The sequence below is a fragment of the Natrix helvetica genome, assembly GCF_964273705.1.
Source record: "Natrix helvetica genome assembly, chromosome: 2".
Taxonomy (NCBI): Eukaryota; Metazoa; Chordata; class Lepidosauria; order Squamata; family Natricidae; genus Natrix; species Natrix helvetica.
The window spans coordinates 217,915,691-217,931,731 of record NC_138552.1 but is presented as its reverse complement, the minus strand read 5'-3'; the positions used below and the strand labels follow the sequence as shown (position 1 = coordinate 217,931,731).

The window sequence follows — 16,041 nt, the reverse complement described above, 5'->3', positions numbered from 1 at the left end:
AACCATAAAAGCATAAGCAAGAAAATTTGTTTATTCTTGTCCAACACAGATAGGATAGCAACAAATCATTTAAAACTGTAGAGGTCAAAACTATAAATTCCACTCCCTTTAGCAGGTTATCATAGTCAACGTGTTCACTGTTTTTCTTTATTTTCCCCCTCCATTTAGACAAGGAAGGGACAAAAGCAACAGGAGAGCAAAACAAATGCATAGAACTGAACACTTATTTCAGGGGTGTCCAAACTTGGGAACTTTAAGACTTGTGGACTTCAACTCCCAGAATTCCCATGCCAATTCTGGGAGTTGAAGTCCACAAGTCTTAAAGTTCCCAAGTTTGGACACCCCTGGTATAAAGCATTGTTAAAATTTGTTGGGTTTGGATATTCTGACTGCATGGATTGAAGGCACAAGGGTCTTGCAGTGGGGAGAAATGGAATAAAGAATGATCTTGAATTAATTACACTGTTTTATAATAATTTCTTTATAAACACAGACAGATTTATTATGTACCATTCAAGTTGATGTGGACTTTCAGCCAGTACATAATATTTCTTTTTGATGGCTTGCTCCCTTTACTGCTATAATTGTAACTATGCTGGCTGGGGAATTCTGGGAGTTGAAGTCCACAAGTCTTAAAGTTCCCAAGTTTGACTTATTTAGACAGGCTGAGCAAGGAGAGTTCAGGAAAAATAAAAGGTGGCATGACTTTATTACATCCAATGGAAATAGCCTAAGGCATCTTTTAGTCTTTTGTTTTCTTTCGTTCATTTAAAAAAGATCCCTGTGAACATATATGATAACATCATATTCTCCTTCTTCTTACTGGAGAGTAAATGTAACTATAGGAAGGAAGAGAGCAACTTTCCAGAGGAAGCAATCGTTGTCAACCTTAAGTTGATGGCCAAGGCCATTGTGAGGCTTCAATGTTGCCACACTGGAGCTGAGGGATGGGTGTGTGTGTGATAGAGATAGTTGAGGTTTGGTTGCCAAAACAAAATACTTTTTTCCTGGGAACCAAGGACATTCCCACAGGTGGTCAGAGAGAGGGGGATTGAAGTTACCAGGCAACCAGATGACATCTTGATTGGACCATGTGACCGATTGTTTGGGGACGGGAAAAAACCTTCACTTTTTAATTAAGTGAAAACTGCAGGAATATTCAGAGTCAGTTTTCACCAGCCTGTGCCAATATGATATATCCAATAAAATTATTCTTTGAGGAGTCTACCTGCTTCAGAGTACTGTTTGCTTTGGGTATACTACTTAGAACCCTGACAATCGTATGTTTGTAAGAACATGAATCAAATGAGAAGAAAGGCAGACCAAACCAAACCAAACAGAATCCTTCTGATCATCTCTTCCAAAATTAAACATTTCTTTAACTTCTTGTGAAAAAAAAAACAGGAATAAAAGAGGGAGTGAAGGATTTCTTGAGTGGAAAAGAACAGAATTTGACCCAACATTAATTTACAGCTAACAACAGAAGACAGAAACAGTGGAAGATGTCCATTTGGGAATTCTAAGCTTGATGTCTGTCAGAAAGTTTGTCCTCTTTCTTACAGAGTTAACTAAATTCATATATTCGATCAAAATTAGACCAGCCCACTTTCAAAAGCAGATCAAATGACTTTTACCTATTATCCTTATTTGATGTTGAAAGCAGGGATGGGCATTGTTTTATGACTTGAAAAGTGCCCTTGACTTTGATTTATACACTGAAGCACAACATGCCAAAAAGGAGGATAAGATGGGCACAACAGGACCAAAATGAGATTTCATTTTATTAGTCATTTGCCATTTATTTATTTATTTATTTAGTTATTTAGTTAGTTAGTTAGTTAGTTTGTAGTTTAAATACAGGCAAGCTTATTATTCCCTTGTATTTAATAATTTGACCCACTGCAACTTCAGTATGTACAATTCAGTGGGAACATCTGGGACTGTATCCAAAATTCTCAAGGAGTAGCTTTTTTGCAGCTTCAGGGATATACAAGAGGGTTCTAAATTCCAAATTCTGAACTTTATTCTTCCTATGCAGACTAGCTAAGTCTTTGTCATTACATAGTTATATAATTAGATTCTCTTGAGACCCAAAACAGGCAATTGAAAGCTACCAGATCACAGGGATATGAATGTCTAACATGAGGGTAACAAATGTCAGTTTTATGTCAGATCAGTTTGAAGGTTCTATCCTTTCATCAATGGGATGGGGCTACTATTAAAATAAGGCAAGTATTGTTCTGTGGGTGATGATAGTTTGGGGCACAGAGGAACTCACTTCATGTGATACACAAAATCCTAGATTTATTAATTATATCATGTCCAAAAGAGTACATCATAATATGGTTTAATGCAATGGCTTGATAGCCACAATATACTTACAGTAACTACAAATTATCTACTGCAAGTGTATTTCTTTTAACACTAGGTTTTTACAAATTCCTTTTGGGGAATATGCCAACATAAGGATAGCAGCAGAGATAGTACAATTTCTTCTCATTTAATTCAATTATATCTCTGGTTAAGACTAATCATTCTCCCCACAGCTAAAGCTTCTTTTACAATGCTGAGCAAATTATTGTTTTCTTCCTGCACAGAACAGCAGGCAGTCTCCAAATAAGTGGTTGACTTCAACTTGGCCTTTGTATAAATGCCCCCAGGAGGTCATCAACATAGAGTCAAATATGCATTTAAGTATATAGTCACTGGGGAGAAGAAAAATCCCACATCTGTCATTGCAACCATGGATCTAAGGGGTTCATGCTTTGAAGTATTCATTTCAAAACTTCATAAAAATCCTTTCCTATGTGACTCTTTTCTAAGGTTAAGAAAGTACTCTCAAGACGCTGATAAACAAAAGCTCTTGAGATTATTGTGAATGTTATTTGAAAGCCAACACAACTCTGTCAATTGCTTTCCTTTGTTCACGCTGTTGAGGTTGATGCCATGATGTGCTGAATGCTACCCACATTCATTGACCTAACAGTTGGGTGATGTATAGGATGGACAGAACATAAATGACCGTTACAGCCTGGTATATTTGAAATGGCTACATTTTTGCCAGATTTGCTTTAACATCGATAACCCTTGTCCTGTGCCATGCAAAGCAAAACAGCACATTGCTTAAATAAAAAACGTGCTTTCATAATAACTCAGTGTGGGGAAGGGAAAACACTGGCTTCCTTGCAACTGTGACATATATTTCCTTGTAAGTATAATAATGGGTGCCTGCAAACTCAGCGCTTGCTAAGCATAAAAGCTGCTCCAAAGGAAAGGCAGATGTGAGGGTTGGAGAAGAAGCTTGAAGGAGGTGGCAGATGCCAGAGGAGGACAAAGAGAAGCCTACATAGAAAGTGCTCTGCTAGATAAGCCTGACTAGGCCTGTATAAATGCATTTTCCCACCCTTCCCTGTTGCCTGGCCAGGACTGAGCTCATTGCCCAGGTAGGAAAGAGAGCTAGTTCCTCATGCTATGAAGTCTTACTTAGAAGGAAGGAGGAGACCAGCGACCCCTCAAGTAAAGAGAGGCTGATATTCTGAGGCCAGAAGGCTTATTGAGACTATGTGAATACAGTAGAACAGGCCTCAAGCCTGGACAACAAGACTAGCAGGATCCTAGGGTGATATGGAGCCCATCAAGTAGTTGGTTTGATTGCTATTGACAGTGGGGTGAGGATTAATTCAATTTTTGTATTGGGCTCTTATTTCTATAAGCTGTCTGGAGTCATCATAAGTGAGTTGGACAGCCATATAAATTTTCTTAATCAATAAAATGAATAAACTATGCAACCAAATATATTTAGTTCCTTGGTTAGATATTTTATTCTAAAGGGTACTTCAATTTCTTCCTTTGGATTGCTGAAATTCTAAATTCCTGTCCCTAATGCTCAAGGGACTGGATGAAATAAACAATAAAATTGGAGAGTCCACAGTCTGCTTTCCTGTTACTCACTAGTCAGCTCCCCATCTCTCTGCATGCTCAACTCACATAAGCATTTGCTTCAAGCCACAATAACGTCACATGCTTTAAGATTTCATCATACAAATAACACAACACAACACAATTTGCATCAGTAGCAACATAACAGATTACATTATTAATTTGAACAATGTGTGCTATAACATTGTGATACATGTAATTTCATTCGCCTCTTTTGTCCACGTAGGCATGAGAACTGCTTTATTATGTCTTTTTTCCCATGGATGAAACCTAATATTACTTAATCTTACAATGAAGGGTATGAAGCAACTCTATAAATATTTGGGATCAATGCTGGGGTAGGAAACAACTTACAGTGTGGTGTCATGATGGAAATCCTGGACCAAAACTGAAGAAATTGGACTCAGTCTAAGCTACCTAAAGTAACCTTAAACATTGGGGCCTATCCAATAAAATGCAGTTCTATGGTGAGAAAAGTAAAGTCCAAAAATTAGGCAGGAAACAACAAATGCACAGGTATAGAATAGGCAGTACCTGGCTCAATAGTAATAACTGTGAGAGGGATTGAGGTGCCCTAGTAGACAGTCCTTTAAACATAAGCCAGCAGTGTGCTGCAACTGCCAAAAAAGGTCAATGCATCAACAGAGGGATAACATCAAGATCCCAAGAAGCGATAGTACCACTTTATACTGCATTAGTGCTTCCAGTTCTGGTCTTGTCTTGAGTAGAGTTTTTGACTAGAAGACCTCCAAGCTCCTTTCCTGCACTATGATTCTATGACTTCTATGAATAACCAAATTATTGTGAGAATAATAGGAATAACCTATTGGTTAGGTTATGATAGGAATAACCTTTGGGAACCAGTTTATCCTAGAAAGAAGGAGACATATAAATGCAATAAACAAGTGAACCGGTGATCATGACAGATTTCAGAAGGTGAAAGGGGAGAATTTCAAAATACCAGTCCAGAAAATTATGGTCCATTATAAGTCAAATCCAAACTTTCCTACAATATGAATTTGCTACCTTTTAGCCCTCCATGTCAAATAAACATATTGATTGATTGATTGATTATTTAGGTTGGTTGATTGGTTGATTGATAGACATGACATCAACTTGTTTTCCATTTCATGCAACCAAGTAAATACATTTCTCTATGACAATCTATCCCAAACTGTTCTTTCAGGTCTGCCAACAGTGCACTCATCATTACTGGTAACTGAATCCAAATATATATGTAGCAATGGACAAAACTGATAGTAGGAGGGGCTTCCTGGAGAAATAGCAGGAGTTGTTGGCCTACCTCTTGAGTTTAGGAGAAATTTATTTACATCTATTTATATTTTTTAAAAAATTATATCCTGCTCTTTCAATGCACAAGAACCTCTTAATGAGATTAAGAGAAATATTTCCATGCCCTCCTGACCCAGTTAATTGAATAAAAAAGAATGGGACGTTATAACTTCCTATGGATAACGTAATGTTCACTTGGGAGAAAACTCAACAGAAGGATTGGATACTAAAAGAAAATTGCCAGGATCTCAATGGAAGTAAATTGCTACACTCCATCAAATTGACATAGCCATAGCATGAACTAACACAGCTGAATGGAAATTAATAGCATCCATCATTTTGTACTCGGAGAGTAGCCCCCAAAGCATACATTTTGAAAGGAAGGTTGCAACAGTGGCTTATGCTTGCTTCAATACATGCTGTATACAGTCATCTGTTGCTAGGGAAGTTTCACTAAAAAACTTCCTAGTCAATATTTGGGGGAAAACTTCAACTGGATATGAATCACATGTCTATAAACATGGATTTATATTCTTTTTCTATGTAGGATAGAAGTCTCCCGAAAGTGACAGCAGATCGCATAGCTTCTTTAAATGGTGGCTTGGAGTTTAGCAATCCATTCTTCTGGCACTTACCTGGCATATAAAACCGGTTGATGAGCACTGCCGTACCCAGAGACTGAATTTCCGTTTTTTTCTTTTGCGTAATTCTCGCTCTGTGCAGGTGGCAATGAAAACTGGATCTTCATCAATCAGAGGCTCATGGAGTACCTAAAGTCATAATATGCTAATGTTATTTGGTCTTAGGTCAGGAAACCATTTTTAGAAATCCTCTTAAGCATGCCAACATTTAATCAATCTCTCATACAAGTGGTCCATCCAACTTAATGGATTAGAAAGTAGCCCATATATATTAATATTTTTTCAAAAAACCCTCCCTTATTTTTCACCCATCAAATATGTCCTGTAACAATGGGCCTCAATTCTCATACTAAATATTCCATGAAACAAAGAAGCTAGGGAACAATGCCTAGGAAAAACATGAACCATTATAAATTGTTATATATATTATAAATTATCTCAATCAGAATTCTTGTTGAAGTGTATCTCCGATTGATGAATACATATTCTAATTATGTAGATCAGAGCAACAGACAGTTGTGGAATCAGTCCATGTCATCTTAAGATTCAATACAGTGTATTCCTTGGCACTGACAAATTGTAGAATGCTTATAATGAACTCGATTCCTCATCTTAGTAATTGTAATTCTCATCAGAATGTTAAACTTTGCCCAAGTGCATGTTGGTTATTGCCAATTGTGTACTACTTCTCCTGATGATACCAATAGCATCAAAACTATCGAATGAGCATTTGAAAAAGGAAACAATAGGTTATCCAGTCAAACAATGGACCAGGATAAAGTCGCTCAAATCCGGAAGGATTGGGTCCCCTTCAGTGGCCCAGTCGAGACGCCAGTGGCGAGTCTTGAGAAACCTTTTTGGGAGGAGTTTGACTTGGTTGTCATCGAGGATTTGGACAGATTGCGTGGGCGACTGCGACCTACCACATGTTTGTTGGACCCGTGTCCCTCCTGGCTTGTACTGGCATCCTGGGAGGTTACACGCGACTGGCTCCTGGACCTAGTGAACGCTTCGTTGGGTGAGGGGTCTCTCCCGGCCGCCTTGAAAGAGGCGGTGGTGAGACCCTTGCTCAAGAAGCCTTCCCTGGACCCTATGGAGCTGGTCAATTATCGTCCTGTCTCCAACCTTCCCTTTTTGGCGAAGGTTGTGGAGAGTGTGGTGGCTTCTCAGTTTCCACGACATCTGGAGGAGAATGATTATCTAGACCCGCGCCAGTCCGGCTTTCGCCCTGGGCACAGCACTGAGACGGCCTTGGTCGCGTTGGTAGACGATCTCTGGAGGGCCAGAGATAGGGGCTGTTCCTCTATCCTGGTCCTATTAGACCTCTCGGCGGCTTTTGATACCATCGACCATGGTATCCTGTTGCACCGACTGGAGGGGTTGGGGATCCGGGGCACCGTCTTGCGGTGGTTCGGCTCCTACCTCTCCGGCAGGACGCAACGTGTGTTGGCAGGAGAGCAGAGGTCGACCCTAAGCCCCCTCATCTGTGGGGTGCCACAGGGGTCGGTCCTCTCGCCACTCCTGTTCAACACATACATGAAGCCGCTGGGTGAGATCATCCGTGGTTTTGGGGTGGGATACCACCTGTACGCTGATGATACTCAGCTGTACATTTCCACCCCGAACCACCCCAACGAGGCCGTCGAAGTGATGTCCCGGTGTGTGGAAGCCGTACGGGTCTGGATGGATGACAACCGACTCAGGCTCAACCCTTCCAAGACGGAGTGGCTGTGGGTCCCGGCTCCCCGGTTCAACCAGGTAATTCCATCTCTGGCCATTGGGGGCATTCAACTTGCCCCCGTGGAGCGGGCGCGCAATTTGGGCGTCCTCCTGGATGCCAAGCTGTCCATGGATGAACATGTGACAGCTGTGGCCAGGGGGGCGTTCCATCAGGTTCGCCTGGTGCGCCAATTGCGCCCCCTATTGGACCGGGACGCTCTACGCACAGTCACCCATGCGCTGGTGACGTCTCGCCTGGACTACTGTAACGCTCTCTACATGGGGCTTCCCTTGAAATGCACTCGGAGACTACAGTTGGTCCAGAATGCGGCCGCGCGGGTGATTATGGGGAGCACCAGGTACTCCCACGTGACACCACACCTGCGCGAGCTGCACTGGCTTCCTGTGGTCTATCGAGTGCGTTTCAAGGTTTTGATTACGATCTTTAAAGCGCTCCATGGCTCAGGACCTAGTTACCTCCGGGACCGTATTCTGCCCCATACATCCCTACGACCTATTCGCTCGCACAGAGAGGGACTTCTCCAGGTGCCGTCCACTAGACAATGTCATGGGGCGGCGCCTAGGAGCAGAGCCTTCTCTGTGGCGGGCCCAGCCCTGTGGAATGACCTCCCCCCGGATATTAGGACCACTACAGACCTCCGCTCCTTCTGTGTTAAGCTCAAGACCCACCTTTTTCAAATATCTGGCCTGGCCCAACCATAACTTCGTTACGCTCCTGAGGGGTTTTTAATTCAGCAATTTTATTTAGGGGATTTTAAACTGTGTTTTAACTGTGTTTTTAGCTGTGTTTATTGTCTTTCACTTGCAGGTCTACTCTCCTCCATGCACAAATGTAATTGTCCTTGTTTTTTCGTATGTATGTGTGTCCTATGTGTATTTTATCTTTCGACTGTACGCCGCCCCGAGTCCTTCGGGAGAGGGTTGCGGCTAATCAAATAAAATTTGATTTGATTTGATTTGATTGATTTGATTGACCATTTTGATAGAAGAGAATGTATGTATGTATGTATGTATGTATGTATGTATGTATGTATGTATGTATGTGTATATGTATGCCAGTGTTGATGGGTGTGTGGTTCCCCCACCCCGCTTGGTAGTTCCTCAATGAAGATATTGTTTTCTGCTTGTTTGCCTAATATTAATCCTTGCTTATCTGAGTGTTGGTCTTTTTGGTTCCTTCTTAACTTTTTTATGCATATGGAATGGTAAAAAGAATGGCAAAAAGAATTGGTGATGGAGGAGGCAGATACTATAAATTGAGAAGAGTTCTTTTCTGAAGTAATGTTATTGTGGTTCTATTTACATTAGGTAATTAGGTATAATGTAGTCTATGTCAGTATTTTAGCACATCTTTTTAATCCCATTATACAAATCCAAACAAATATACACATTGTCCTGTTTTTTTCATCTTTGAAGAGTATTTTGAGATGAGAATGAAGGGTCTCATGGAAGTGAGTATCATGAATTACAATCTGATTTTCAAGTGGAAAAGGGCACAGTGAGCTTTTGAATTTTTCCATTGTCAATAGCTGATTTTTATAAAGTTTTAGAGTAATTTGTATCTAGGCAATTTTCTTTTCAGATGAGCGTTTCTGTATTAGGGCTGATGTTGGCCATGAACACCTAAAAAGCGATGGTAGTCTTTGTTTTAAATAAAACATGACTGAGTCTGTAGATGACCGGTATATCCCCCCCCCCCTCAAAAAAGCTATAGATCATCATAAAACTATTTATTTGTTTACGAATATTTTAACCAACAAACCCAGGTATCCCAGTAAGTAATTTGAAAGAGACCATTGGAGCTATTTTAGTCAGGCTAGATTTATGTATTTATGCTCCGAAGTAGAAGAAAATGCAGAATGCTAAAATAATACTGGATAATTAAGTAGCAGTAGTTCTCACTTAAAAATAATAAATAAAAGCTCATAATATAGTTTCCCTGGATACAGACAACTGTATGCCTTAACCCAGCTATCTATGAATGCTGGCAGACATTTATTAGGCTTTTAAATAAAAGTTGGGTTTTTAAAAGTAAGATATTGGATAGGAAAGCTTCATTTCTAAACTATCTTGACTAAAAAAGAGAGAAAGAGAGAGATAGAGATTACTAGGAAGTTCCTTTTTGCCCCCTAAAGACAGAGACATATTTACCATATTTTTCGGAGTATAAGACACACCTTCCCCCCCCCCCAAAAGCGTGGAAATGTTGGTGCATCTTATACACCAAATACAGCCATTTTTGGCCTCCCGAAGACCCACCCCCACATCCCATTTTTGCAAAAAACGGGCTGTTTTCCTGCAAAAATGGAAGCACTTTTGCCTTCCCCCAGCCCCAGAAGCACTCTGCAGGGGGAAGGCAAGAATGCCCCCGTTTTTGAGAAAATCAGGCCATTTTCACAAAAATTGAGATGTTTTTGCCTTCCCCAAGCCCTGCTGAAGCCTTCAGAGTGCTGCTGGGGGCTAGGGGAAGGCAAAAATACCTCAGATTTTCCAAAAAATGCCCTGTTTTCTGCCCATTTTTCACAAAATGGGGGCATTTTTGTCTTATAGTCCGAGAATTACAGTAGTTAACAATAGGCAGGTGAGAAAACCAGTACAGCATGTGAAAACTCCTTCCTTATCTACCAAGGTAGGGTCCATAGGTAGAAAGACATTATGCCTCAGGCAATGAATAATATATCCATTCTGTGTACTACTTTTTCCATATTCTGAATTGGAAACTTTGCACTCCCTCTCACACGATAAAAGCCTCCACCACCCCTTGCAAAAAAGCTGCAGGCTATCATATAAATGAAATTATTAAATATCAAACGTTTAATTCCTGCATTCCAGCATGCTACATGTAACGCAATATTTATTCCAGCAGCTGCCTTCTGTCATTAGGAAACTCACTAAATGCCATCCTTTTTATTTTGGCTCTCTTCATTGTTTTATACACCACTGTAAAATAATAGTCACACTTGGTACATCAGGAAATAAATTCAATAACCAAAACAGTGTCAACAGAACAAGGTGCCAAACCTAAAAGGTTCTGAATAATTCATTCAAAATCAGTATTAAACCACAGCACGAAGGCAACTTTAGAATCTGTTTGTCTGCATCCTTCCATTAGTCTGAAAGAGAGGCTAGCCAAAAGGCAACACCAGTTGAAAAGCTGTAGCTGTTTTCCAAGTACAGTCAATTACAGATTTGTAGAAAGTATCAGATGTTCTAAAAGTTGTTTAACATTGTGCAGTTCTTATTCAAATGGTGTCCATAGACCAAAGAATATTCAGAGCAAAAGAAAATGAGCTAAAAGGATACTCATTCAGATTATCCAGAAGGCAGAATTAGAGATTGGTTCTTGAGTGTCTCATATTCAATGCATTGACATGTGTTATTTAAAGTCTCAGCACTTAGTTGCTGCCATCTAGAACACAGGTGGGGAACTGAACAGGAATCATGCTGGCTCAGGAATTCTAGGAGTTGAAGTCCACAGATCATAAAGGGGTCATATTTCTGATCCATAAAGGGTTCCCCATTCCTGATCTAGAAGAATCCAAAAGTTGAACTGATACAAGTGTTGGTATCATGTTGACTTAATTCAGCATGTTTGTTGCACCGTATCTTATTACAATGAACTAGGTTATGAACTAGGTTATGACTTAATTACATCGATTGGATTTTATCAGTCTCAGAATCAAAGCAGAAATTATTGAGACTTTCAGATTTGAGTTGGAGAAATCAAGACATTTGCAGTAAAGAGTCATAGCAAAGTAATGTTGGCAGTGAAGGGTTACAATCATGGGTGGGTTTCTGTACCAGTTGGTACCGGTTCGCTTCACACCCGTACCACACATTGCTCACACATGCTCCCCTCCCACCCGGAGGCCCTCCAGAGGCTTCATGAGCTTTCCTGAAACCTCCGGAGCACAAAAAAACAGCCCTATGAGCAAACCGGAAGTGCTGTGTGTCGTGGCCCAGGCTTTAGACTTTGAATCTGATTCTTAAGAAGCTATTCCAGCTGACCTAATGGAATATCAACCTCAGGAGAGATAAAGTCAAGAATCACATGAGGCTGATCAAAACTAGATATTATCTGAAAACAGCTGGATTAATCAGGTGAGGATCATGTAACACGACCCAGCTCCCATACCCAGAGAATAAATGGAGAGCAGATCAGAGGTGTTTGTTGAGGTTTCTTGCAAAGTAAGGGAGAAAATCTCATGATTTACATGATTCAGGAGGCAGTTCTGAACCCTGTTCCTTTGCTGTAAGAAACCTCTAATGCAGTGATGGTGTCACACGGAGCCTTTTGTCAGGGCATGTGAGGCGCTGCCTTGTCAGCTGGCCAGCGTGCATGTGTGTGCTGGCCAGCTGAGTTCACCCTTTTTAAAAGCCATTTTTCACCCTCCCCAGGCTCCAGATAGGAACCTGGGGAGGGAGAAAAGAGGCCCTCCAGAGGCTTCATGAGCTTTCCTGAAACCTCCGGAGCACAAAAAAACAGCCCTATGAGCAAACCGGAAGTTCAGGAATGGACTTCCGGTTTGCTCGGAGGGTTGTTTTGACTGCTCCGGAGGCTTCAGGGAAGCGTCCTGAAGGTCCCTCAAGCCTCCGGAGGGCTTCCGGGGGGTGGGGGAGGCTGTTTTACCCTCCCCAGGCTCCTATAAAGCCTCTGGAGCCTGGGGAGGGCAAAAAAAGCATGCAAAAAATGGGGGGTAGCGCCTGTAGTGCGCGCATGCGCACTGGGGAGGTTGTACATTGCATTATGGGTGCAGCACACCTGCACACTACCCCCCTGCGCTCCCCCCACTTATGGCACACGAGCCAAAAAAGGTTCGCCATCGCTGCTCTAATGTCTGACTTTTGACTGACATTTGTGGGGTTTCTGCTTGTGAAAATCTGGACTGGCTGTCAGCCCTGACTCTGTTCTTAGAATCTTTGACTGATCTTGGGGCTATTCTTCTGCGTGCTCCCATTAAAACAAAACTTCAGACAAAGGTCTGTGCTTTAACTGTCATCTCTTTGACATTGAGTAAACCATGAACTACCATAGTAATTATATGTGAGTCAGTATTTGAAACCAGAAGCAGGACTCTACTAGATTTCTAATTTGTTGCCTCCATGGACAAACATAATTCTCCCCCTATATTTTCTTCAATGATACAAATGCATTTTTAAATGAAAACCATCTTTTTCTTATGTTACCCCTGACTTCAAGAGTATATGACTCTTCTTGCACCAACAAAATAGTTACTCTTAACCACTAACTTTTAGAGCAATCATTTGATAACAGTAGTTGCCCTCTAGTGTGTTGGGCTTCAATTCCATCATCTCAAAGTCAGTGGCCGTACAGGATAGAGATGATGAGAACTGAAGTCCATAAATCGGGAGATGGCATGTCGCAGAGTCTAATTCAAAGCATATTTTCAATTTAATATGTTGGTTGCACTAGAAAAAAAGGGTAGATATTAGGGATGTCATAACTTTAAATTGGTTTAACAGCTAGTTATAAAAATAAATAATATAGTCAGAAGACCGATGCTGAATTTGGTATTCTTGTGATTTATGGCCATCAAAATTAAAATCTGTAGCTCTCGCCAACTAATTATTTTGGTGTAGAGTTATCCTGTTTATTCTGACTTCATCTTAATTACATTACAGGGATTAGTCAACTATCTTACAAAAAATAAACATAAGAATTTTAAACCTTAAGAGGGAGGCACATTAGTAATCAAATTATGTATCTGCCTAAACTCAGGGTGGATTTGCATGATGATATGTCATTGGCAAGGCTTCCAGAAGTATTTCCATTTGAAGCATGAAAATGGAGCACGAAGCAGGATTCATGTCAAATGCATTTTAAGTATATTAGACAACATACTTAATCCAGGACAACGGAGAAACAGGTTGTGAAGATTATAGTGGGCTAATAATTTTTTTTCTTAATATATCACCTTATACTTCTACCTGAGATTCTTGCCTTATTTATATATTTCCTAATAGCCATCCGGCAGGATAGGTACCTTTCTTATTTCTTCTCTATCATAAAAGCACATTTGTACAAATATACTCACACAAGCACATTTCTTGTGGGCTTTTCAAAGCCCAAAAATCTGGCAACAGAGTATATATAGAAAAATCCAATGATCAGAAGTGTATATGTGTGTGTACAGATATAAAGAATGACTCAAGAAACATTTTATTTCAATTGAGACATATGGCATGCTCAAATATGGATCTTCCTGATTGAAAGGAAACAATAAGAAATATAGGAATCAAGACCATGATGCTGAAGAAGGAGACACATCATGTAACCTTGTCTCGGGGTGGGTTCCTGCCAGTTCTAACCTCTTCTATAGAAGAGGTTCCACAAATCTACTGTGCCGTTTAGAACCGGTTCCAGTCTCCCTCCCCCCTCCCGTCCACACATCATCAAGATGAAGAGCAAGAGGAGGAATTTAATTTTGACTGAAGAAATTACTTGGCTGAATAATGAAACATCTCAGTTTTAATAAACTTTGGTTCAGTTGCCATGATTTAACCTTTTCAGATAGTCCGTCTCACTTCTATATCTGCCGCTAACATTTATGAAGTCGTGGAGCTAAAGAGGTATGTAAAAACTGAAGTGTGAAATCATCTTATGCCCAACCTGGATTTCATAAATGCAGAAGAAAAACTAAGCAGTTTCATCATGTCAAATGAGCCAGTGAGTGATATATCTCTAAGGGATGCTCCATTGTCAAATTCATTCCTCAGCTCTGTTTAAGAAGACTCAGAGAACAGAAGGAGCCACTGTGGGATTCTCCAGGCCACTAGCTATGTTTTTTAGTAGATGCCTGGAACTCAAAGGGCCACTTTTTCAATGTAACCACATCACTCACCCTACACTGTAGGGTCCCTGGAAAGTCTCAGGAGGTGTTTCTGTGTTGCTGAGACATCTCTCCACAATGGAAACATCTCCTTGTCACCCACACCATTCCACTGCTGAACATGGCTCAAGGGAAGGTGGATCTCCATAAGGCCACCATCAAACCCACCTTCATATTTGGACACTACTGAGAAGTAGAACCATAAAGGCACTTTAAAGCCTGGGTTTGATTATCCTGAAGATTTTTTTAGATGTGACCTTCAGAAACCAAACTTGCAAATGCTTTCCCATGTGCTCTGTTTTAATTGTGCATCCCATGCTCTTCCTTTACAGATTAGGTTTGCTTGCTGATTTATTGTATGTTTTAGAGTTCTAGTGCAAGAAAGGAGTAAGATTTCCCACAGCCCAGAAACCAAATCTCACCTGTGTCTGGGAAGGCTTGAAAGCAGAGTCAAAGCTATGTTGCAGAGAGTCCAGAAAGGGCTGGATTTTATAGAGGCCATGTGTAGTCTGACTCGAACGAAAGGCCACAATATGGAAGTACTTAAGAATCTTCTCAAATCTTGCCTGAGTCATGATTAATGCGATGCTCTTGTTGCTATAGAAACCACTACTCCAGATGCTGAGGACCGACTCACAATGGTGAGTGCTTGTAGATATCATATATGCAAGGAAAGCCTTGATTTCTATCAGGGTGACATCCATCCAAGCCTCATCGCTGCCAAACCGTTCCTGGTATTTCTTGGCATACATGTTGGTTTGAATCACCATGTTCTTTAGCACATTATCAGGAACAAAGAGTTGGAAGAAGTCCATGGCACTGGAAGTGGGTGGCATTTTGCGAGTTGGACCTAAAAGGAAAAAAATGTAGAAATGAAGCTCATTTTTCCAAACATTTCAGAATATTTGCAATGAAGCAGAACTCTGAAACAGTGTAATTAGGCTACTGGTAGTCCGGCTCACCCAATGAAGCACTGTTTTCTATAGTTTGTTTCTTAATTGGTACTCAAAGTTATATTATATCCATTGTTAAGAGGACAAGCAGTTCGTGTCTACTGTCAAGATTCAAAACATCTACTTAATTATTACTGCACTTCTACTGTAGGAAGGAAATGCTACTGATATCTAAACTAATTTAGTCAGAAGTGTACATGTAGTCATTTCTTCGGTCAAATTATTAACTCTTTTAAGAGAAAGTCTCCTTTTAGATAAACATTGAATTGATTTCATTAAAAATGTATTTAGCTGGGATCTAACAGGTATTTCTATGGAGTATAAATAAGAATGATTAAAAGTATAAAATAACATTTTTATTAAATTGGAAATAGCTTATCGACATTTCTATAAACTACTAATGTATTTGTACTTAATGTATTTTTTTGAGTAAAAGTAACCAGAATCTCTTATCCAATGGTATATTTTTGAACTGATTCAAAGAAATCAAGTATTTTTTTTTAATTCAAGAGTTTCTTGTGAAATAATTTTCCTGTTCTTTGACTTTCTTCTATATTTAGCTGAAATGCAGCTTGCCTGTTGAAGATACCAAATGAGAAAAGTGCCCTTAAGTCTCATTTCCAA

General features: G+C 40.3%; 2 protein-coding genes across 2 annotated transcripts in view; both read right to left on the bottom strand.

Annotated features, from left to right (window-relative positions):
* The window catches only part of AGT (angiotensinogen), a 341,767-nt gene that overhangs the window by 175,849 nt on the left and 149,877 nt on the right, over window positions 1-16,041 (bottom strand). The window lies entirely within an intron of this gene.
* PGBD5 (piggyBac transposable element derived 5) overlaps window positions 1-16,041 on the bottom strand; it is a 93,188-nt gene that overhangs the window by 32,575 nt on the left and 44,572 nt on the right. Inside the window, exons 2-3 of the mRNA XM_081945771.1 lie at window positions 14,887-15,314; window positions 5,868-6,002 (exon numbers count right to left, since the gene is read on the bottom strand). Of these exons, the coding sequence (XP_081801897.1) occupies window positions 5,868-6,002; window positions 14,887-15,314 (563 nt within the window). The remainder of the gene's footprint in view (window positions 1-5,867; window positions 6,003-14,886; window positions 15,315-16,041) is intronic.